The sequence below is a fragment of the Malaclemys terrapin genome, chromosome 1 (genome assembly GCF_027887155.1).
Source record: "Malaclemys terrapin pileata isolate rMalTer1 chromosome 1, rMalTer1.hap1, whole genome shotgun sequence".
In the NCBI taxonomy this organism is placed as follows: Eukaryota; Metazoa; Chordata; order Testudines; family Emydidae; genus Malaclemys; species Malaclemys terrapin.
In genome coordinates, this window is record NC_071505.1 from 310413425 (window position 1) to 310438743 (window position 25319).

General features: G+C 40.5%; 1 protein-coding gene across 2 annotated transcripts in view; it reads left to right on the plus strand.

Annotated features, from left to right (window-relative positions):
- The window catches only part of MIPEP (mitochondrial intermediate peptidase), a 117043-nt gene that overhangs the window by 49467 nt on the left and 42257 nt on the right, over positions 1-25319 (plus strand). For both annotated transcript variants that reach the window (XM_054015425.1, XM_054015426.1), the window contains exons 14-15: positions 406-515; positions 17848-17922. In XM_054015425.1, coding sequence (XP_053871400.1) covers positions 406-515; positions 17848-17922 — 185 coding nt within the window. The remainder of the gene's footprint in view (positions 1-405; positions 516-17847; positions 17923-25319) is intronic.

Below are 25319 nucleotides of genomic sequence, written 5' to 3' on the forward strand. Positions count from 1 at the left end.
AGAACAAGGATTGTGAGTGGGATTAATGCAAAGTTTGATTTACATTGTGACTGGATTTAGGTTGAGGACAATTCAGAAGATTTGATGTTTTATGTAGGGCCAGATTGGCTGCAGCTTGGTTTATTTTAGCAAGGTGTGGTCCACAGTTTCATAAAGTGCCTCACCCAGCTGTTCAAATATTTTTTTACTTTGTGATTTATAGTAAAATGTGTAGGATAATAATGAAGTTTTTCTGCCAATATGTACAGTAATGGTATAGAAATAAAATATTGACTTAAGGAATGAAAGAATATTACAGTTCATTAGAAGTCCACATTAAATGCTAACGAGCTCTTGGAAAGATAGAATTATGTGTGCTAACGTAAATAGCTGTATACTCATATTCTCAATCTTTTCCTTCCCTAGGGACGAGATGTCCTACTGATTTTGCTGAAGTTCCTTCTATCCTCATGGAGTATTTTGCAAGTGACTATCGAGTGGTTAATCAGTTTGCAAGGCATTTTCAGACCGGCCAGGTAGGAAAAAGGAACATACAGACTATTTAAAATATTATAAGCAGATTTGTTAAATGAATTAATTTTTTTCAGTTGTCATTTATAAAGAAGTATTAAGACAACAGTAAACTTTGCTAACATTAACCTTATATTTTAATTTATATCTAATGGTTGACAAAAGAATTGTTTACCTCCCCACAATAAGAAGCACACTGTGTATAAAAGGAAATTGAATCTCTACATCTGAAGTTGTACTGGTAGTTTTAAACTTTCAACCAAAATCATTTTGCAAAGTTATACAAAAAGTGGTACAATAAGTACAATAAATAAGCTACTCTACGAACCAAATGATGTGAAAAACAGCGTTTAATATTAATACCAAAGTTAGAAATTCAGTGTCTTTTTAATATTATTTTTGCTCACACTTTATACAGTGTTAAATCATGTTGTCACAAAATCATGGAAAATAATGGGGTATCAACAGTATGAGGCATTTCTGCTTCAGAGCAGGATTGTTCCCATAGGGTACTGTAGTGCTTTAAGTAGTTTTAAACACTTCAAGTTATTGAGGTTGCAGTGCTTCACCTAAGAGACCATTCCCCCCGCCGAAACGTTACCTAAGTGTGCCTTTTCTTAGTTGTATCCCAGTAATCCTGCCTGTATGGCCTTGTACCACTCTGTCCAATTCCTTCCCTCTTTTGTGTTTACACTTTACAAGGACTTACAGACAGTGCTCAGATTTTCCCTGGGTTCAGATTTTTAGAAGCAAGCTCCGTTTTTAAAATTGCTCCTGCAGGCACAAATTCTAGTAGATGTCTGACTGTCTGCACCCACAAACTGGGTAGCTAGGCATCTAACTACAGTATTTGCATATGCAGTACACAGCAGGTGCAAAATTGTGCCTGCCAAAATTGAGGCTTAGTTGAGACTTATCTGAAAATCTGGCCCTTATTGACCGTGCTCAGCCTGCACTTCTCACTCAGGCACCTTCACGCTTTCTCCCACCTGTTCCCATACTTGAGGGAAAAACTCCATAAAATCCCTGTCCTCTTTCACATCCCTTCTTAAGATTTACCTGTAAAATCCTGCCATCTGACAGTGGCTAGGCTAATGACAAGATGAGACTACCAGTTTAACTGCAAAGCTTCCTCATTATGCTGTCATCTTGTCCTCACATCTCTCTCTCTCTCTCCTCCCCTCTCCCCCACCTCTTTTGCCCATTTCTTCCTTCTGTTGTGTCTTGTAATATTACTTGACTGTGAACTCTCTGGGACAGGAACTTTTTTTGTTTTTGTTGTAAATTTCAATGTACAGTGCCTAATACAGTGGGGCCCTTATCCTGGGATGGGGCTGCGAGGAGTTACTGAAATACAAATAATAATAATAACGATAATCTATATGTATCCAGTTCTTTTAGTCTTGTCTCTCATTAAATCCCTTAATAACTTTGTGGTTGTTCTGGGAATTCTCTTCATTTTGCCTAAATCTTTAATGTAATTCTTTTTACTGGGGCCATAGTGTATGGAACCAGCAGTTCAGTGGAAAAGTACTATACATTGGAGTGTTTTATCTTTGCAGTTATGTTTTGAGAACATATAAAATGTTATGTTTTTCTGGTCATTTTGCCTCTTTTACTTTACTTTAGATATTTTAGATCAGTGGTTCTCAAACTTTTGTACTGGTGTACACAGCAAGTCTCTGAGTGCGACCCCCGTTGTAAACTAAAAACACTTTTTTATATTTAACATTATTATAAATGCTGGAGGTGAAGCGGGGTTTGTGGTGGAGGCTGACAGCTTGCGACCCCCCAGGTAATAACCCCATGGCCACCAGTTTGAGAACCCCTGCTTTAGATAATGTTGAAAAACTTGGGTATATGACCTACAGAACTGTAGCATAAGAAAAGTACACTCAATTTCATAGTGAAAATTAGTAGTAGTAGAATGGAGTCATTTTAGGGATTTATTAGGAATAATTCTGTTGACCAAACCAAAATATAGTGAGGTCCTTTCAGTTCAGTATCTAATGATTTGCTTAGTAAGCCCACTACATGAATGCATTTCCACTTGAAAGTTACTCTAATTACAATAATTGATCTTGAAACGTTACCTCTCTTAAATTAGTACATATTCTGTGTATCAACTAAAGTGTGCTCTTCAGTTCCACAGACTTCAGTGGGTGAAGAGCTCTCACCTCATGAGGCATTTGGATATTTGCCAGATCATACAAGACAAATACCGTCTTAACAGTCTGATCCAAAACCCATTGACGTCCGTGGAAAGAGTGCACTTTGGATCAGTCCCTAAATGTTTTAAAAGTAAAATGTTAGTGCAACAAGCCTACCAGTGTAACATGTTAACTCCTTATTAACAATCTTTTAATCATTTTTCCAACAGCAAAAATTTTGTTGTCAACCTTGGTAACTAAGTGCAAAGTTAGGAGTACTGGAGTACTCATTCAGTTCAAAATAAACTTGTTGAATTTACTCCTATCTCATTCTTCCTTAGAGATTTATGAATCAGGATAAGTGCAATCCAAACAGTACAAAAGTTTTGGCACATTTATATTGATAAATACATGTTTTCATTATGTTACCACACATAACATTTTCACATTACAGCATGTCTACAGAATCTCATCCCTCATCAGTTTTGGATTCCTGCGTTAAAGCTCACTCAGATGTTTTTTTTTACATAAAGTGATTCTATGTCAGGCTCGGGCAAGGATCCCTTCACCATAAGCAGAGGAAATTAGAAGAAAGCACTGGGTGGGACAGAGTGACCATAGCTGGCTAGCTGTTCGTGCATGGTAACAAAACACAGTTTATATTTGTTAAGCCATTTCAGAGATACTAAGCAAGTGAACGATATGTCAGAAATCTGTTTCAGATGCTTTATTAGCCAAGCTCCAGTGTACTCAAGCATGTAGTGTGTTGCATCCACAGTGGTGATCTGCAGTTAATTCCTCAAAGCAGGAGAGTATTACATAGCATGAGAAACTTTCAACAGACATCTATAAAGTCATAAACATTCAGTATTATATTTCAGTAGTATGAGAGTAATTGGAAATATTTTGCTGTCTGCTTCTATAGTAACTTTGTGTGGTTAGATAAAATAGCTTGTACAGTATCTATTAAAATTGAAATTATTGGTGAGGCTATCTCTATCTCCGTTTGTGCCTTGGGAACTACACTATCTAATGTTGCTCACTGGAGATTCCCATAGCACTCAATACTTTTACGTGCCTTACCAAAGTGGTAAACATCTGCTTTCATATGGGACACTCAATCCTGTAAGGTACTGAGCACCAACAAGTCCTGTTGAAGTTAATAGGAGTTAAGGGTGCTCAGCACCGGTGTGTTCATCATTTGGCAGGTTTTAACCCATATAACATGTTGTTGAAATAAATATCAAAATTGAAAACTGATTACATTCTAGCATTCTCTGGGAAGTTTAAGTGTAGTGTTGCTTAAGTATTCTGAAGTTATCTGACTGCATATGGATTCAGCGCATGAACACACTTGATCTTCAGGGAAAAACATCTGAAAGAGATTTGTGGAACATCATTTACTGCTCTGTATCTTCAAAATGGTTTAAATCTAAACCATGTTTTGTTGCAGCGCACAAGCTAAGAACCAGACACTATATCCCATCTAGCACTTTCTTTTAAATTTCTTCTATTGGGTGTAGATACTTGCCCTTGTATGGCACAGAATTATTGTGTGCCAGGGAGCAATTGAATTGAGTTAATGTTAATGTAGAAATTCAATTTTGCAGGGAGACACGACTGGATTAGGCTGTAAGATTAGGAATGGAGCCTGGAGCTACTATGTGGCACGCGAGGTTTTGAACTGCTGTTTTTTATTGTTAATTTTAAAAATTAACATTATATTTATAAACCACTATCTAGAATCTAGATCAATCTGCTTTTCCTTTCTTTAGTCAGTCTTCAGAAATTGAGGAAGCTGATGTAAAAGATTTCAGTGTCTCGGATTTACATATGAACAAAACGTAGAAATTAGGAAAAATGCCTATTTATTACTATAGTAGTCATCAGTAGCAACTGCTTTATTTAAGCTTGCTAAGTAGATTCTGTAATAAACCCCTGGTTTCACACACTTATAACGTCACAGAAATTGACATTTGGGGTTCAATTTTCCATGCTTGGTCTCTGCCTGGAGGTGATTTTTTTTGTGTAGAAAGTTTGAGCAAAATTCCCTTGAGCTGTTTGAGTTTTGTGAATATGAAAACAAAATCCACTGTATCCATTATGAAAATTATTCTAACCACACTCTTGAAAAAAATGGCTATGGCACAAATAGCTGAAGTGTGAAACTTGGCAAAGGCATTAGCACCAAATTCTGTTTCTTACACAAACTAGGCATGTCATTAATTTCACTTATGAATAAAGGCACTCTAACTGTGGCCTACTGCTCCCTATAAAGTCAGTTGTAGTAGGATAAGGTCCTGGGCTCACAGTCTTCGTTGAGGTTTGATTCCTGGCTTGTTGAATGGAAAGCAGTTGGTTTAGATTTTTAAAACATATGAACATTTGATAATTAAGTGAGTATATACAGCAGAAAAATTATTCTATAGGAACACTCTTAAAGATACATAAGTATTATGCACATGTGTGCAGCTGGATAAAGGCCTGATCCAAAACCCACTGAAGTCATGAAAAGACTCCCTTTGTCTTCTATGGTTTTGGAATTGTTCATAAGTGAGCACTGATGGGTTTAAAGGAACTTACAATTTTCACTGGCAAAATTAGCAAAACTGAGTCCAAAAAGCTAGCCAGCCCCAAAGTAATAGTTCTTCGAGTGCTGGTTCCTATGTGTTTTTTCCACTGTGGGTCCGCATGCATCCAGAGTTGGAGAATTCTTGCAAGCAGCGTCCATTGGTTTGCACATGTGCCATAACTCTCTTTATGCCTCAAACCAAGGACATAAAGGGCAGAGTGGACCAGCCACCTCTCCAGTTCCTGCTTATCACCACCTGGCCTGGGTCAGAACCTCCAGTGTACAGAGCTGCTGCTTCCTCATAGTTATTCTTTGATCTGTAAATATTTCAAAATTGGCCTTAGTGCCTTTGTATATAGTTTTTTCTAATTGGATAGATTTCCCCACTTCTGGGACCCCTTATCCGGTTATGAGTATTGGACTATTCCCAGAATTCTGGGCTTCAAAAACTTGTGTCCGGCCCTTGTTATTTTTCGGTCAACAAAGACCATAAACACTGTCTGTGTTGCCTGGGGGAGGCACTCCTCGTGGCTAAGTGCAAAATCTGCCACTCTTTCCTTAGCCATATCGGTGAGGCACGGGAATTACAGCTTAGAAAGTACCTTATGGAGAAGGCCATGCGGCTGCAGTCGGACCCAGGCTGTGGGAGTTGTACGTTGACCTGAATCAACACGGAGTGTGTCTCCCACCGCGAAGTCAGACTCTGGTGCAAGGGAATCCTTTCCTATAGACACTCAGCTAGGGTCTCATTGAGAAGGCAAGAAATGCTCTCATAAGCACATAAGGAGGTCACCCTCTACGTCTATCTCGAAGACAACCAGTACCACTCTGCTTAAATGGAGCAGGTCTTATCTAAATATTCTTTAACCTTTGCTGGCTTACACGGTCTGGTTAGCCTCATGGTGCAACAAAAGAAGAGACCATTCATGTGCGGGACCAAGGGATGCTGCCACCAAAGGTTTTCAATCAGCAGTGCAGGGACTCAAGCACACCTACAGTGGAGCACCCACAGGGGGACACACATCGAAGAACCATCATTACTACGAAAGGTGAGTAACTTCTTTCCTCCCATAACACTCCTGCCATTGGTCTTATGGAAACTTCAACAGGACAGGGCATGAATCATCCTCATCACCTACAACTGACCCAGACAATTTTGGTTCCCAAATCTCCTATGAATGTCATCTTGTTGTTGTTAGTTTAGTTATATATTAGAGACTTATAGAAAGAGACCTTCTAAAAATGGACACAAATTGGACATCAGGAATGGTAACATACAAAAGCCAGTAAGTGAACACTTCAATCTCCCTGGACATTCAATAACAGATTTAAAAAGTAGCCATCCTTCAACAAAAAAACTTCAGAAACAGACTTCAAAGAGAAACAGCAGAACTAAAATTCATTTGCAAATTTAACACCATTAATCTGGGTTTGAATAGGGACTGGGAGTGGCTGGCTCATTATAGAAGCAGCTTTTCCTCTCCTGGAATTGACACCTCCTCATCTATTATTGGGAGTGGACTACATCCACCCTGATTGAATTGGCCCTGTCATCACTGGTTCTCCACTTGCGAAGTAACTCCCTGCTCTCCATGTGTCAGTATATAATGCCTGCATCTGTAATTTTCACTCTATGCATCTGAAGAAGTGAGGTTTTTACCCACGAAAGCTTATGCCCAAATAAATCTGTTAGTCTTTAAGGTGCCACCAGACTCCTTGTTGTTCTTCTAAAAACGTTAAAATGTATGACTGGCACGCAAAACCTTAAATCAGAGTGAATAAATGAAGACTCGGCACACCACTTCTGAAAGGTTGCCGACCCCTGCCCTAATCAGTACCTTCCTGCTAGTGAGGATGTCTACTCCTCACTGAGACGTAAACCTTATACTTTTGGCTCTCACTAAGCTTACGCCCTTTGAACCGCTTGCTACATGTTCCATGTCTCACCTGTCAATGAAAGTTGCTTTCCATATAGCCATCACCTCAACTAGAAGGGTAGGTGAGCTCAGAACCCTAATGGCGGAACTATGATACACCATATTCTGTAAGGACATAGTCTCATTACAACTATATCCTTGTTGTGAACTTTGGTAGTTTTGGAGTCGCAAAGTAATGCAATTGGAAAACCTAATCCCAGCTATACATATAAAATGATGGGGTCTAAATTAGCTTTTACCACTCATGAAAGGGATCTTGGAGTCATTGTGGGTAGTTCTCTGAAAACTTCTTCCTCGGTGTGCAGTGGCAGCCAAAAAAGCTAATATAATGTTAGCAACCATTAGGAAAGGGATAGATAATAAAACAGAAAATATCATAATGCCTCTATATAAAGCCATGGTACACGCACACCTTGAGTACTGCATGCAGTTCTAAGCACCCCATCTCAAAAAAAGATATATTGGAATGGGAAAAGATACAGAGAAGGGCAACAAAAATGATTAAGAGTATAGAACAGCTTCCATATGAGGAGAGATTCATAAAACTGGGCTTTCCTGCTTGGAAAAGAGACAACAAATGGGGGAGATATGATAAAGGTCTATAAAATCATGAATGGTGTGAAGAAAGTGAATAAGGAAGTGCTGTTTACCCCTTCCCATAACACAAGAACCAGGGGTCACCCGATGAAATTAATAGGCAGGAGGTTTAAAAGAAAAAGAAGTACCATATATACTTGTTAATTAGCCAATTTGTTTATAAGCTGACCCCCCCAAGGTGGATAGGTAAAAATGGCAAAAACTGTATGACCTTTTCATAAGCCGACCCTATATTTCAGGGGTTGGCAAACTTTGGCTCCTGGCCCGTCAGGGTAAGCTGCTAGCAGGACGGGACGTTTTGTTTATCTGGAGCATTCGCAGGCACGGAGCCCCTCAGCTCCCAGTGGCCGTGGTTCACCGTTCCCAGCCAATGGGAGCTGCGGGAAGTGGCGGCCAGCAAGTCCCTCGGCCCGCACCACTTCCCGCAGCTCCCATTGGCTGGGAAGGCGAACTGCAGCCACTGGGAGCTGAGGGACTCCGTGCCTTCGAACGCTTCAGGTAAACAAAACGACAATGTATTAAATATTCATTTCAATAATTCAGTAGAGCTTAAAATCATCATATTCTGTTGTAGACCCGTTGATCAGCCAACCCCCGCACTTTAATGCTTTACTTTTTTACCAAAAAAATTCGGTTTATGAACAAGTATATACGGTACTTCTTCACACAGTGCACAAGCAACCTGTGGAACTTGTTGTCAGGGGATGTGAAGGCCAAAAGTATAACTGGGGTCGAAAAAGAATTAAGTTCCTGGAGGACAGGTCCATCAATGGCTATTAGCAAAGATAGAGATGGAACCCCTTGCTGTAGGTGTTCCTAAGCCTCTGACTGGCAGAATCTGGGACTGGATGACAGGGGATGGATGACTCAATAATTGCCCTGTTCTGTTCATTCCCACTGAAGCATCTGGCATTGGTCACTGTTGGAAGATGGGATAGTGGGATAGATGGACCATTGGTTTGACCCAGTATGGCCGTTCTTATGGTCACTTACATGTAAAAGGATTGACTGGATTATTTTTTTTCCCAAAAACTGCTTGCATTGGAGGAGGACAGGAGATTTCATTCCCTCAGTGTATGACAAACTGGACCTTTATCTACAAAGGACAAAACTAATTAGAAAATCACCTAGACCATTTTTTGCCAAAGCAGAATGAATTTGAGGCCAAGCAATCACCTCCCAGAGACTCTCTAAATGGATCTCAGGCTGTACTGTGCTCTGCTACCAGCTGTCACATCTTCCTGCCCTCAGAGATAAGGGCTCATTCTACAAGAGCACAAGTGACAACAGTACCAAGTATCATAGCTTCATGAAGTACCTCTAATTGACATTTGCAAGGCAGTTACGTGGTGTTTCCTCCACATGTGAAAGACATTATGCTCTAATACTGGATACCTCTATTGATGCACCCTTTGGGACAGCAATCCTTTGGATGGCTCTTGCACCCTTTTCCTACTTGAATACTGCTTGTCAGTCACCCGCTGTGGAGTATACGTATGGACCGGTGCTTGAAGAAAAAGAGAAAGTTACTTAATTTGTTGTAACGGGAGGTTTTTCAAGATGTGTGGTCCCTATCTGCATTCCACTACCTGCCCTCCTCCTCTGCTTTGCATCATTCCTAATTCAGGGTAGAGAAGGAACTGGAGTGGCAATTGGACTGCTTCACCCTTTATGTCCTCAGTTTGAGGTATGAGGACTATAGGACATGTGCAGACCTGCGTATACTGCTTGCAATAATTCTCCAACTCCTAGTGCATGTACACCCGGTGGGGGATACAGATAGGGATAGGGTTACCATATTTCAGCAAGAAAAAAAGAGGACGGGAGGAGCCCCGCCCTAGCCCCGCCCCTGTCCCTCCCACTTCCCGTCTCCCCAGAACCCCCAACCCTCCCCCCGTTCCTTGTCCCCTGACTGCCCCCTCCTGGGACCCCTGCCCCTAACTGCCCCCCAGGACTCCACTCCCTATCTAAGCCTCCCTGCCTCTTGTCCCCTGACTGCCCCAACCCTTATCCACACTCCCACCCCCAGACAGACCCCTGGGACTCCCACGCCCCATCCAACCACTCCCCACCCCCTGACAGCCCCCCCCAGAACTCCCAACCCATCTAAACCCCTCTGCTCCCTGTCCCCTGACTGCTCCGATCCATCTCCCCACCCGTGCCACCTGACAGCCCCCCCCAGAACTCCCAAACACTCCCCCCCTGCTCCTTGTCCCCTGACTGCCCCCTCCTGGGACCCCTGCTCCTAACTGCCCTCCAGAACCCCACCCCCTACCTAAGACTCCCTGTTCCTTGTCCCCTAACTGCCCCCTCCTAAGACCCCCCCCAACTGCCCCCCAGGACCCTACCCCCTACCTGTACCCTGACTGCCCAAAACTTTCTCCACTCCCCCCAAAAAGCCCCCCCCGTTTCTTGACTGCCACCTCCAGAACCTTCCTGCCCCCTGACCTCCTTACCCTGCTGCTCAGAACAGAGTGTTGGGCTCTGTGCAGCCGAGCTGGACACGTGGCTGAGCTCCCCAGCACAACAAAACCCAGTCCCTGGCCCTGCACAACAAAACCCGGTCTGGCCCTGCACAGTGCTGCCGGACTGGGCTGCAAGGGAGCTGCCGGCTCAGAATGCAGGGTGGATCCGGCTCCTCTACAGCTGCTCCTGAGTCCAGCCCGGGACTTCCCTGCAGCCCTCCCAGCCGCTCGCTCTGCTCTGTGGGGGGGAAATCCCGGACATTGTGAGTGCTTTACAAATTCCCCCCGGACGCTATTTTTAGCACACAAAAGGAGGACATGTCCGGGTAAATCCGGACGAATGGTAACCCTAGATAGGGACCACACATCTTGAGGAACCACCAGTTCCCACAAGGTAAGCATCTTTCTCTTCAAGAAGATGCATACCAAGCTTAGTATTTTTCCTTAAAAACACCCACACACCAAAACAAACCTCTGGGAAATTAAATACAATACAGATACCCATGTTAATATTGAGGTTCCACTACATAGTTAAAATCACAGAAATGCAAATGTTAAAGCTCCAAGAATGTTAATTAGACCACCTTGTGGACATGTACTATTTTGTGTTCCCAGTTTTCTTGTTAAATGTGTAGCAATGTGATGGTGGTGAATGTCTAAACTAAATCATTTTTCAACTTAATGCCTTTTTGGATGCTGGCTTGAAAAAGTCATTGTCTCAACTGTTTGTGAGTTTATTTATTTCCAGTATTATAGGCAGATGGAATTACAAAGATGGTGGTTTATTAATCTAATTAAAGAAATGGGCCCAGATAGTCAGAATTATTACTATGATTTTGTTACTGTAGAATATTAAACAGGTAAACATGTTTTGGGGTTTGGGAGCACAGATACCTGGGCTTCCTTAGGCACCATGACAAGCATTGTAAAATTCATGCCAAGGTCTTAGTTTATTGAACATAAAAGACAAGAAAAAAAGAATTTAAAGTAAAAAAATTGAATGTTTATTCAGTCAAAACAATCTTAGCCAAAGCTCAGCAAAGTTTTTTTTTCAGAGAGTAGATATTAAAGTCCTTGGTTTTATCAGAGAGTCCTTCTTTTGGGGTAAGATAAATAATAGGTCTATAGCTGGACCTTTAACTCAGTTGCTTGTTGTTGGGGCTATTGCTGCTTTTGGCAAGGAGACAAAGTGGAAGAGAGAGCAAAATAGAAAAGTATGGGGAAAGACACCTTTCTGTTGATGTCTGCAAGAGCTGGTGTGTTGATCAGTCATGGATAGGTGCCTGAGGCAGATGAATCAGCCATGACAGGAGCATAGCTAAACCTTGGCTTGCTTCCCCAGTCCAAAATGCCATCTGGCTGGTCTCTGCAGGTCTCTCTCTTTCCAGTGGCTCTCGAATTAGACTAGGCTTGATAGGCCGCCTCATTCTGTCATGCTGTTTTTGCTGACCAAAGTCTCTCTTTTTTGAGTCCCATGTCCTCATCATTCCCCCCCAGTGAAACCTAACTTCTGACACCAATTTTAGCCATTGGTTTCTTCTTGCTTGTAAATTATCTTTTCAACACAGCCCTTGGGTGTTGATATTATTAGTTGATATTAGACTATACAATTAATCGCTATATCCTATTAGTCACAAACCTCATATTGTAGAATGTCATTTGTCTCTGAATTTTCATGATTTCCCCTGAACTCATGAGATAGATGTAATTTACTTAAAATTATCAGCTGTTCTTCTCTGCTTCTCATGCTGATGCTATGTCTCAGGTGGAAGGACAGAGTCTTGCGGTGGGAGAACACTTCAGCCTCTCTAACCACTCAGTGACAGACTTGAAGGTGGCAATTTTGCAACAAAAAAACTTCAAAAACAGACTCCAAAGAGAGACTGCTGAACTTGAATTAATATGCAAATTAGATATAATTAACTTGGGTTGAACAGAGACTGGGAATGGTTGGGTCATTGCACTAATTGAATCTATTTCCCCATGTTAAGTATCCTTACACCTTCTATGGGTCATCTCGCTTATCACCTCAAAAGTTGTTTTTTTTTTTCTGCTGCTGATGATGATAGCTCATCTCAATTGATTAGCCTCTTACAGTTGGTATGGCTACTTCCACCTTTTCATGTTCTCTGTATGTATAAATATCTTCTTGCTGTATGTTCCAGTCTATGCATCCGATGAAGTAGGCTGTAGCCCACAAAAGCTTATGCTCAAATAAATGTGTTGGTCTCTAAGGTGCACAAGTACTCCTGTTCTTTTTGCTGCTGTTGTGGCACTCCTATAGCTACAAGAGTACATACAAAGCAAGTTGGTAGGCTGAATGAGGGCAAGCAGTTCTTTTAGAAAGACTACGGCTGTGACCCAACTCTACATCTTCAGCAGCAACTTTTTGGAGAGCTGTCTCTCTGGTCCTTTGGCGAGGGAGATTTGGTTAGCACAGAGAATGACCAGTGCCCATCTCTATTTGCTCCTTGCACTTGGACTCAAGGAGCTGGGGAACATAGCAGAAACTCCCATCAGAGCAGTTGAAGAAGAAGAAGAGAATAGTGGAGTGGAAGCAGTGGCTGACTTTCTATATCTTCTCTGCCATGGCAGCACCTATTCACTTTTCCAGTATAATGAGAGGATTCCTATATTCACTCTTCCAGTGTAGCAGAAGCATGGCAGTGAAGAGAAATAGTCAATTGCAAGTTGTGGATTAGAGCTGTTTCCACAGCTGCTGAGAGTGCATGAGCTAAGCTACGGGGGTGAGGTGGTTTGTCCTACATACCCCATGGAGAGTGTGATATCACTTGCACTGTCTGTCCCCATCACTGTGAACTGCAAATCTGGATTTCCCATTTCAGTGAGGATCTGTGGGATTGTGGTTTACCAAAATGCCGATGAGTGAAGTTCTAGTGTTTTGTTCTGTTTTAAATAGCATACTGGCTGACAGCTATACTTTCATTTATCTTTATGTTGTTTAAAACAGCCAAAATACAAAACTGTATAAATCAGTTGTGCTGAAAGAGCCAATTTAGTTTGAAGTGTAGCAGTGATCTTGTCTGTAGCATTTGTTAAAAGTTATAACTATATAAAATATATACATCCACTGCTGCTAAGATTTTAGGTGTTCAGATTTTGTAATGCAGAAAATTTTTTCAAATTAAAGCTACATATCCAACTTTTCGTTATTGTACTGTATCCAAAATGTATATGTTGGTTGTTGGTGCTTAATAACAAAATGTGCTTAAACATGTATCAGGCACAAAGTTTCTTCCGTCAGGCTGTCATCTTGCATACATTTATGTGCTCATTTATTTCCATGATGAATGGTCGTTGAAGTTGCTGAAGCAGGATAGGGGGCAAAATGCACATAGATAGGACAAAATGCACTGGCAGATGTAGAGGAAGAATTATGTAACCTAAATAATTTGTCATCTGCAAATTTTGCTACTTCATTACTTACCTCTCTTTTCAGATGATTAATAAATACAGTAAACAATAATGGACCTAGTACAGAACTGTGAGGTACCTGCTGTTAACCTTTGTCTATTATGAAAATTTAACATTTTTTTGCTATTCCTCCCTCCCTCCCCTCCCCCCCCGTCTCTTAGCCAAAAATTTTTGGTCCAGGACAGTACTTTGCCTCTCACACACTGACTCTTGGTTTCTTTGGTAGCCTCTTGAGAGGGACCTTGTAAAAGACTTTTGAAAATCTAAATAAATTGTGAGCTGGTTCTCCTTCATCCACTACTTTGACACATTCAAAGAATTTTAATGGATTAGTGAAACATAATTTTTGTTTGCAGAAACTGTATCATATCATCATCTTCCACGTTTTATTATTCTATTTTAAATCTGTTCAGCCAGTTTACCAGGTACCAATGTAATGCTTACTGATCTGTAATTCCCAAATCAGCCAGGCGTTGTTTTTTAATATTTATTTGTTTCCTACCTTCCAGTCTGCTGGTATAATAGCTGTTTTTTAAATTAAAAATTATTTATCTTTGCTAGCAGCTCAGCCACTTGATACTTGAGCTCCTTCAGAACTCTTGGATGTACAATCCAGACCTGGTAAATTGTTGCTTTTTAAATTATTAATTTCTTCCAGTCCTTTTTCCAGTCTCTGAGAATATCTCATCTTTATTACCTACTCTGGACCTACTCATTTTTGGTATCTCTCTGATATTTTCAGCCATGAAGACTTATGCAAGGATGTTTTTTCTAAAAGATATGCTCTAGGAATTTTGGGGGGGAAGTTCTATGGCAGGAGGTCAGAATGGATAATCACAATGGTCTGTTCTGGCCTTGAAAGATATGAATCTCTTTTATTTCTCAGCAATGTCCTTATCATCCTTAATTGCTCCCTTTCACAACTGATTATCCAGAAGACCCACTGATTCTTTCACAGGCTTATTACTTCCAATATACTAACCTTTAACTATTTGCTCTTAGACCACCTAATTTCCCTCTTCCATATTGCCTGATGCTATTTATTTCCTGTTTATTGGCTTCAGTAAGGTCAGATTTCCTTATTTTGAGAGATCTCTGGTGCGAATAGTCAGTTATGGTCTACTCTTTGCCTTCCTGGTTCCATTTTTATTCAGCAGCACACATGCTGTCTGACATTGTTATTTTAAGTGGTATCCGTGCCACATCTAAGCAATTTACTTCCTTTACTTTTAATTTGGGGCTTTTTTGGCTAGCACCTCTTCATTTTATGGAAATCTTCCTGTCCCAAGTTTAGTATCGCTGTGCCAGTTTTTGGTACCTTTCTCTCCTTTAGGATGTTGAACATTACTATATTGAGGTCAGTATTACATCGTGGTTCAGCTACTTTTAATTCTTGAATTAATGCCTGTGCATTAAGTAAAACCAAGTTGAGAAGCAATCATTTAATCAGCTGAGAAATTGCTTCTCTAACTTTTGTCCCATTGTGCTATTAGACCAGTCTGCATATGATTAGTTGAAGTAATCCATTATTAGCCTGTTAACCTTTGCTGCCTTTTTATCTCTCTTTACACTCAATATCCTTTTCTTGATCTGGAGGCCAGCAATATAGCTAAGTTCCTATTCCAAAAATCATCTCATACTTCTAAACGAGGAGTCTTCTATATTCAGGAAAGAATTAGCACTGGAATAATAAGAGTATTGCAGGACAGAGTTAATGGTCATTAGTCCATTCTGTAGGTTGAAATTTAACAGCTATATACATTATGATTGGCCAAATAGCGAGTATTATTGTATCACATTCTCAGGACTACACTGCATTTATCTGGGGAAAAAAGGTTACAAGGTCCTGACAAGTGGCTGCAAAAAAAGGTTGTGCAACTTGAGAGTTATCTGTTTTTAACTTCCAGATTCCATTTAGTTAATTGCTAACTTTTTTCTCACTTTTGTATAATTTGGTATGCCATTGTTATGTATTTTTATTTTATGAACATCAACATAGTTTGGTTTGAAGTCATATCATTTGCACAGAATCTAAACATATGGCTACGGGATCAGAATCTGTAAACTTTGATGTATTACTTCTTAAACACTTCAACACAATGTAAAACTTCAGGTATGCTTTTTGAGTTCTGTGTAATAGCAAACATCTGTGTTACAGTGCAGAACCATTGCATAATATTGTTTAACATAATAGCAAGAACTGAGTTATTTTAACCCTGATTAACATACTTTAAAATACTTACAAAAAGAATGCTTTACCCCCTTTCTTCCCCACAATGCTTATTGGGAAAACTGATTTATTGAACTGCCTAAAGATGGACTGACAAGAAATTTAGGGCCAGACATTCACCTACCAGTATTTTGAAAGACATGGCATTGAACAGTCTCTGGATGTATTTATAGAGATCTAGATGGAAAAGGGAAAACTAGACTGAATATTGGGAAAAATCAATCAGTCTTGCAAGGGATGTGGTGGAGTATTTAAAATAACTTTAGTCATGTAAATGTGAAACATAGATTAGGTTTTATTAAAAATATCAAGAATAGTGTTCAGTTTCGCAAAACATCTTCATGTTGATAAATAAGTAGGATCTGAACCAGTACTCAGTGAAGACAATGAATAGCCTCTTGTTGACGTCATTTGAGATTGGATCAGGCCCATATGGATTTGTACTAAACATGCTCAAACATCAAAAGGATTTTTTTATTTCTAATATCTGCTACTGAAGACTAGACTGGATGACCCTGGGGCACTGCCTGCAATAGCTGTGTTTTATTGTTTGAAAGAATAGTCATAATATTTTAAATAGGTACATGTTGATAGCAAAGTACAGTAACTCCTCGCTTAACATTGTAATTATGTTCCTGAAAAATGCGACTTTAAGTGAAACGATGTTAAGCGAATCCAATTTCCCCATAAGAATTAATGTAAATAAGAGGGGTTAGGGAAATTCCGGGAAATTTTTTTCACCACACACACACACCCACACACTATAAGTTTTAAAAAATTTAATACTGGACACAGCGATGATGATTGTGAAGCTTGGTTGAGGTGATGAAGTCAGAGTGGAAGAGGGAGGAATATTTCCCAGGGAATGCCTTGCTGCTAAATGATGAACTAGCACTCGGCTGAGCCCTCAAGGGTTAACCCATTGTTGTTAATGTAGCCTCACACTCTACAAGGCAGCATGAATGGAGGGAGGGAGGGGAGACAGCATGGCAGACAGAGACACACACCTTGTGTGAGAGAGAGAGATGCGCATTGCCCCTTTAAGTACGCTGACCCCACTCTAAGTAAACAGCCTTGTTAAGTAGATCAGCAAGTTGAGACAGCAGCTGCTCCCTGGAAGCTCCTTCCGTCCTGAGCCCTATCCTGTCGTTCCCCCTCCCACCCCCCCACGAGGCGGGGTGCAGGGGGGAGGGGGACACTCTGACATTACCCCCTTTCTTCCCCACACTGCACAGCAAGCAGGAGGCTCCCGGGAGCAGCTCCAAGGCAGAGGGCAGGAGCAGAACACATCAGTGGGGAGAGGGACAGCTGAACTGCCGGCAATGGATAGCCTGCTGGGCGGCTGCCATACAGGGAACTTAGAGGAGTACGGAGCTGATGGGGGGCTGCCGGTCCACCCTGGTTCCAAACCCTCCCCCCCCCCCCCCACTAGTTGCAACGGGCTGCTCTTCCTGCAAGCAGTGGAAAAAGCAGGCAGCTGCCAAACGACGTTATAAGGGAGCATTGCACAACTTTAAACAAGCATGTTCCCTAATTGATCAGCAATGTAACAGTGAAACAACATTAACCGGGGCGACTTTAAGTGAGGCGTTACTGTATTGTTTTACAAATATGCACCTATGAGACAATAAATGGTTATCCCAGTTTGCTAGTTAAAAAGCAAAGCCAATGTAGTAGTCTGTCATTCTGTATTTGCATGTTCAAACCTTCTGTTTGACAAATTAGTACTTGTTGAAATTTAATAGAATGTCTTCATCCTTGTCAGTTTTTCAATCTAAAGTGTTTTCTAAAAGTCGTAATTGTTTTAAAAATGACAGTAAAAATACATTGTTTTACTTTTATGTTCTCTGTTTGTCTTCCTTAGTCAGAAGTACTGTACATTAAATGTTCTCAAACAATGTGCTTAATTTACTTAATTCTAAATGTATTGTGGCTTTTTTCTTTATTCAAGTCGCTGCCAAAAAGCATGGTGTCACGGCTCTGTGAATCTAAAAAGATTTGTGCTGCAGCTGATATGCAACTTCAGGTATGTTCTTTGGTTTCAGGTTTCTCCAGGACCTAAATGTGAAATGACTTCCTACATTTATAGGAACTATATCAATTTAATTTGACTCTGTTAATTTGTGAAATCTTACAAATGTTTGTAATTTAACACTTAACTCAGTGATGTTTCTGTGCTATCTAAACAAATGCAAAATATTTAAACTGAATTGTTTTCAACTTCATTTTAATATATTTTGATCAACATTGTCAGTTGTCTGCATAAAGTTGGTATTTTAATATGGATTTAGATGCTTATCTTTAGGTACACAGCTTTGAAAATGATTGCCTTTCACACTTAAGAAAGTTTTAACAGGAAGCCATGAATTAAAATTGGACTTGATATTTTGTTTACTGAATGTTTTAAAATATCTCAAATATAAATTGAAAACAAAAGTATGCTGAAGTAGCCATTTTTAATTGTATTTACTTTGGCCAAAATTTTCAAACCTGGGTCCCTACATTTAAGCTCACAAATCCATTTTGTGGCTCCTAAATAAAACCAATTTAATTCTCAGAAATATGGAGCACCTTTAAATCCCACTAAACTTTGTGTGAGCTGGAGATGCTGAGAACCTTTTAAAAATCAGCCCAGTTTTATTTAGGTGATGAAATACGGATTTTTGGTTTCCTGACATAAGCAGCCAGGTTTGAAAATATCGGTTTTTATTACTAAAAGGACACTGTCAAAGTTTGTAGGTCTAATATCTGATCTACCTCATTATATTGTTATAGTTGTTGCTAAGTTCATGCAGTTCTGTCTGGCTTTTCCAAAACAAGTGTTTCAACACTTTCTTTAAGAAGAAAATCAAACTCCTCAGCTCAGCGTTAATGCACAGCTCTGCATTCACAGTTGGTGAACTTGTGCAATTCAGTTAAATAATGTTAGTAAGAAAACACGTCTGCTTCCACCTTCTAAGTCTTAGCATTATAATAAAAGGGGAGTTAAAACGTAGGTAAAATATGTTAGTGTCTTTCACTCTTCTTTTAAAACAAAACAAACAAACAAACAATAAATATGTGTCGTTGTTGAAACAGGGAGCTTGTTTCCTCAATCCTAATAGAGCAATTCCAGTAAAAGTTAATAGCTAATCTGAATGCCATTGTGACTATGTTTTTCATAGCGATTAGTCTGCTTGTGTTTATATTCTGCTAATGCTTATTTTGTATGATTTTTCTCTATTCTTTTTTCCCTTTGCTAAATAGGGTTGGTTTGTTTGTTTGTTTGTTTTAAACCACAATTGGTATAGCTTTAAAGTGAGAACAACTGCTTTTAGGTGCTCCAAATGGCAGCACTCAGTCTCTTTTTAAGAAATGCAGAAGAAAGAATCAGGTGGCAGTTTGGACATTTGGGCCAAGGCCAGGGATTTGTGATTTCTTTTCTCTAAAAGATGTCCCAAAGACTGTGTCCTTCTCTACAGACACCAACTGTATGAGTTTAACTAAAAACTGATTTTTAAAATATCTTAATTAAACTTGTGCCAACTGCTGTGTGGACACATCTATTGGTTTAAAACTGATTATAATAGTTGAGCTTATATCTATAAATTTACATGTGCAAATTAAACCAATAAGCCAGGTTTATAGCAGGTTGAGTATCTGCACAGGTTTGCACTGATTTAACTAAGTCAGTTTTTAAGTCACACTTTTAGTTAAACTACTGCAACTTTGGGTGTCACTGGCCATGGTGGGTTCTGTGAGAACTGAGTGATGTGGAGGGGGAGCGCTGCTTTACCTTGGTAATGTGAAAGCAGTGAAATGCTCCTGGCAGTTCTGATTTTGAAATGCATAAAATCAGAATTGTTGCTTATAATTTTTTTCATATACAGACATGTGCTATGCTACTAAATCTGAGAGATATCTGAGAGAGATTGTTTGCAATCTAGAAGGAATTATACAAGAATTAAAGCAGAATTGCTCCGAACTGTACAACAGTTCTGAAAAAGCAAAATTTACTACTGATGAATGAATACTCAAAAAAATACCCTGTTCATGAGAGCCACTAATTTTGAATAATCCACCAGGGTACAGACCAGTAATTGACTTGAAATTCTGAAGTGATGGACATGTGCTTTCAAACACAGACATTCTTTGTTCAGTAATATCTGTACTAGCAATAGAGCCCAAGGATTTCCTTTCAGCTGTCAATTTATATTTGTCCTGGACCAGAGTTGCCATAAGTATTTGACTTTCTATTTCAATGCATCTTCAGGGAATCTAACAGTAATGCCTGCAGGTGCATATAAACTTAGTCCCTGATCAAAAGATTGGCTGACGGTCACTTCAGTTATTTCGTTCACAAAAATTGTTCCTGGAGACGGGTGCATGGTGGTGAATACAGAGTTCCCACATTCCTTTGTAGAGATGTGTATTGTTTTCTGTGTAGTTATTTGAAGTTATAATCATTGGAATAAACTCTTGTATTTATTTTAATTTAGTTGTCCAGATATGTTCTCCTACATATGTATTAATATCTGAATAATCACATTAATTGCACACAAATTGGTAAAGATATAACTTATAAATGAAAACTCAAACTCATTTTCATCAAACTTAGCAAAAGCACATATTTCTCTTTGAGGGCTAAGTGCCATACATGCCATTCATTACTTGACCTTTTGAAAATGAAAATGCTTTGAATTTTCCAAAAGTAGGGAAATATAGATGTGTTTTAGCCTATTAAAAAATAAATAAATAAAACAACTTTCAGATACCCTCTACTAATTTTTATGGTATCTAAAAAAAAAAAAAGGAGAATAAAATTAAATTGCTTTTTCGTCCATAAACTTGAGTTTTGCTATAATAATTTCAGCTGCTGTGATCTCTAGTAGATTCTGGAGAGAGATGAGGAAACCTGAGTTCTGTACTCTACATTTAAATACACATCTTTTCAATAGGCATATTTTTGTCATGTGGAGTAAATTCCTGTAAGTTTGGGCCTACAGTAACTTTATTGGCACAGTGTCAAAGGGGTAGCCGTGTTAGCCAGTATCCACAAAAACAATGAGGAGTCCAATGGCATCTTAAAGACTAACAGATTTATTTGGGCATAAGCTTTTGTGGGTAAAACCCACTTCTTCAGATGCATGGAGTGAAAATCACAGATACAAGCATAAATATACAGGCACATGAAGAGAAGGGAGTTACCTTACAAGTGGAGAACCAGTGATGAAAAGGTCAATTCAGTCAGGATGGATGTGGTCCACTCCCAATAATTGATGAGGAGATGTCAATACCAAGAGAGGGAAAATTGCTTTTGTAGTGAGCCAGCCACTCCCAGTCCCTATTCAAGCCCAAATTAATGGTGTTACGTTTGCAAATGAATTGTAGCTCTGCTGTTTTTCTTTGAAGTCTGTTTTTGAAATTTTTTTTGTTGAAGGATGGCTACTTTTTAAATCTGTTATTGAATGTCCAGGGAGATTGAAGTGTTCTCCTACTGGCTTTTGTATGTTACCATTCCTGATGTCTGATTTGTGTCCATTTATTCTTTTACGTAGAGACTGTCCGGTTTGGCCAATGTACATGGCTGAGGGGCATTGCTGGCACGTGGTGGCATATATCACATTAGTAGATATGCAGGTAAATGAGCCCCTGGTGGTGTGGCTGATGTGGTTGGGTCCTATGATGGTGTCGCTAGAGTAGATACGGGGACAGAGTTGGCAACGGGGTTTGTTACAGGGATTGGTTCCTGGGTTAGTGTTTCTGTGGTGTGGTGTGTAGTTGCTGGTGAGTATTTGCTTCATGTTAGGGGGCTTTCTTAAGCGAGGACTGGCCTGTCTCCCAAGGTCTGTGAGCGTGAGGGATCATTTTCCAGGATAGATTGTAGATCGTTGATGATGTGCTGGAGAGGTTTTAGCTGGGGGCTGTCCGTGATGACCAGTGGTGTTCTGTTATTTTCCTTGTTGGGCCTGTCCTGAAGTAGGTGATTTCTGGGTACCTGTCTGGCTCTGTCAGTGTGTTTCCTCACTTCCCCAGGTGGGTATTGTAGTTTTAAGAATACTTGATAAAGATCTTATAGGTGTTTGTCTCTGTCTGAGGGATTGGAGCAAATGCGGTTGTATCTTAGGGCTTGGCTGTAGACAGTGGATCGTGTGATGTGTCCTGGATGGAAGCTGGAGGCATGTAGGTAAGAATAGTGGTCCATAGGTTTCCAGTATAGGGTGGTGTTTATGTGACTATCACTTATTTGCACTGTAGTGTCCAGGAAGTGGATCTCTTGTGTGGACTGGTCCAGGCTGAGATTGATGGTGGGGTGGAAATGGTTGAAATCCAGGTGGAAGTCTTCAAGGGGCTCCTTCCCGTGGGTCCATATGATGAAGATGTCATCAATGTAGTGCAAGTAGAGGAGGGGCACTAGAGGACGAGAGCTGAGAAAGCGTTGTTCTAAGTCAGCCATAAAAATGTTGGCATACTGTGGGGCCGTGCGGATATCCATAGCAGTGCTGCTGACTTGAAGGTATAAGTTGTCCCCAAATCTGAAATGGTTGTGGGTGAGGACAAAGTTACAAAGCTCAGCCACCAGGTGTGCCGTGGCCTCATCAGGGATACTGTTCTTGACAGCTTCTAGTCCATCCTTGTGTGGGGAATATTGGTGTAAAGAGCTTCTACATCCATGGTGGCCAGGGTGGTGTTTTTAGGAAGTTCACCAATGCATTGTAGTTTCCTCTGGAAGTCGGTGGTGTCCCAAAGATAGCTAGGAGTGCTGGTAGCTTAGGGTCTGAGGAGAGAGTCCAAAGAGCCAGATAATCCTGTTGTAAGAGTTCCAATGCCTGAGATGCTGGGGCGTCCAAGATTTCCAGGTTTATGGATCTTGGGTAGCAGACAGAATGCTCCTGGTCGGGGCTCTAGGGGTATGTCTCTGAAGATTTGTTCCCGTGCTGTAGCAGGAAGTTAGTTGAGCAGATGGTGTAGTTTCTTTTGGCACTCCTCAGTGGGATCGGAGGATAGTGGCCTGTAGAATGTGGTGTTGGAGAGTTGCCTGGCAGCCTCCTGTTCATAATCCAACCTGTTCATGATGATTACAGCACCTCCTTTGTCAGCCCCTTTGATTATAATGTCAGAGTTGTTTCTGAGGCTGTGGATGGTATTGCGTTCTGTATGGCTGAGGTTATGGGGCAAGTGATGCTGTTTTGTTCACAATTTCAGACAGTGCACGTCTGCAGAAGCACTCGGTGTAGAAGTCCAGTCTGTCATTTCGACCATCAGGAGGAGTCCACACAGAATTCTTCTTCTTGTAGTGTTGGTAGGAGGATTGGTTGGGTCAGTGTGCTGTTCAGTGGTGTGTTGATAATATTCCTTGAGTTGGAGACGGTGAAAGTAGGCTTCCAGATCACTGCAGAACTGTATCATGTGCATGGGGGTGGTAGGGCAGAAAGAGAGTCCCCGAGATAGGACAGAGTCTTCTGCCAGGCTAAGTGTGTGATTGGATATATTAACAATATTGTTGGGTGAGTTAAGGGTACCATTGTTGTAGCCCCCTGTGGCATGTCTGAGTTTAGATAGTTTACTGTCCTTTTTCCTCTGTAGAGAAGCAAAGTGTGTGTTGTAAATGGCTTGTCTTATTTTTGTAAAGTCCAGCCATGTGGAAGTTTGTGTGGAAGGTTGGTTTTGTATGAGAGTCTCCAGTTTTGAGAGCTCAGAACACAGGTATAGCTTATTACATAATGACTCTTAACAAGCAGGCAGGGAGCTAGAAATAATTGGAACCAAATTAATTAGTAACATTTTAAGTGCACTGTTTAAGCTAATTAATGTAGTAATTTGTAATAATTACAGTAAGACACTGCTTCCTCTTATTTAAAGTCTATTCTAGATAAACACTGATAGTAGAAATCTACCCGTATCTAAATGCTTAAAAATGGGGTCCTCAGCAACAATCTCCAGATCACACGGCAATGTGAAATATCTTTCATTCCCATAGCTATGGCAGACACACCTAACTATGGCTCATAGTTGAAAATACTTACATATGTAAAGTCATCAGTGTTTATTTCCAGGGTGGATTTATTTTCGCTATGCACTCCTGGTGGCCTGGGTCTAGGCTGACCAAATAGTAAGTGTCAAAAATCAGGACAGGAGGTAGGGGGTAATAGGTGCCTATGTGAGAAAAAGACCCCAAAATTAGGACTGTTCCTATAAAATCGGGACATCTGGTCACCCTACAAGAGTCAGAACTTCCTTCTAACACTCTACATGTGCCAGGGAAGGGGGAAAACTTGTAACTCGCTTCAGTGGCTTATTTCTCCAGCTCTCTATTTCTGCATTATTCTCTAAGTAACCCACCTCATTGGTTTTTAGCAGAGAGTCCAGAAATAGCTCCCAGAAGTCCTGACACCCAGTTCTCTGCTCTAACCACAAGAGCATACACATGTGCCATGGAAAAGCAGCTTTTGAACATCTTACCAGAGTTTATCATTTTGAAAATCTAGTTGAAAGGTTTAAAAAGCTGCTATATGTTTGGAAGAGAATAATTCAAACAGAAGTAACATAATCCTTAGGAAATGTTTACATTTAGTCGTAAAGACTTAGATAGGACATAATTCAAACCAAATCTATGATAATGAATGAATTCTGGCTAAGTCGCAAGCTGTCAGTGGGTTTGGATTTTTTTTACCCAATCATAAGACTTTCAAAGAAAGAGTTGAGCGTGTGCTATAAGACACAATTCCATTTTAGTGAGATCATCTCAACTTTTTTCTTCTGAGGCCCCCCCCTAGCATCTTATAAAAACTCCATGACCCGCCTGTGCCACAACAACTGTTTTTCTGCATATAAAAGCCAGGACCAGCATTAGCGGGTAGCAAGCTAAGTTGCTTGGGCTTTGGTTTCAGCCTCGCATGGCAGGGTTCAGGCTCAGGCTTGGGCTTTCTGCCCTGGGTCCCATACAGTCTAACGCCAGCCCTGCTTAGCAGACCCCCTGAAACCTGCTCGCAGCCCCCCAGGAGGCACGGGACTCCTGGTTGACAACTGCTGATGTAAACGATTCGCTCATCTTTTTCACAGTACCGTCTCCCAAGTTCCCTATTTCATGTACAGATTTTTTTTTTTTTAAAAGGGAATAGAGGGGCCCAGAGATTATAAAAGAAGGGGTCTCTCACCTGCCATTATGTGAGGGGAGAGAGAGACGGAAGCTAGCTGTGTGAGAGAGCAAGAGAGACTCCATGATTTGGAGGAGAAGCCCTGTTCAGGAGGGTGCGATCCTGGACCCCCTGAAGTACTCTGACTAAATGGCTAAATTTCAGTACCCAGAAAGATAATGGAGCAAGTAATTAAGCAATCAGTTTGCAGACAGCTAGAAGATAATAAGGTGATAAGTAACAGTCAGCATGGATTGTCAAGAACAAATAGTGTCAAATCAACCTAATAGCTTTCTTTGACAGGGTA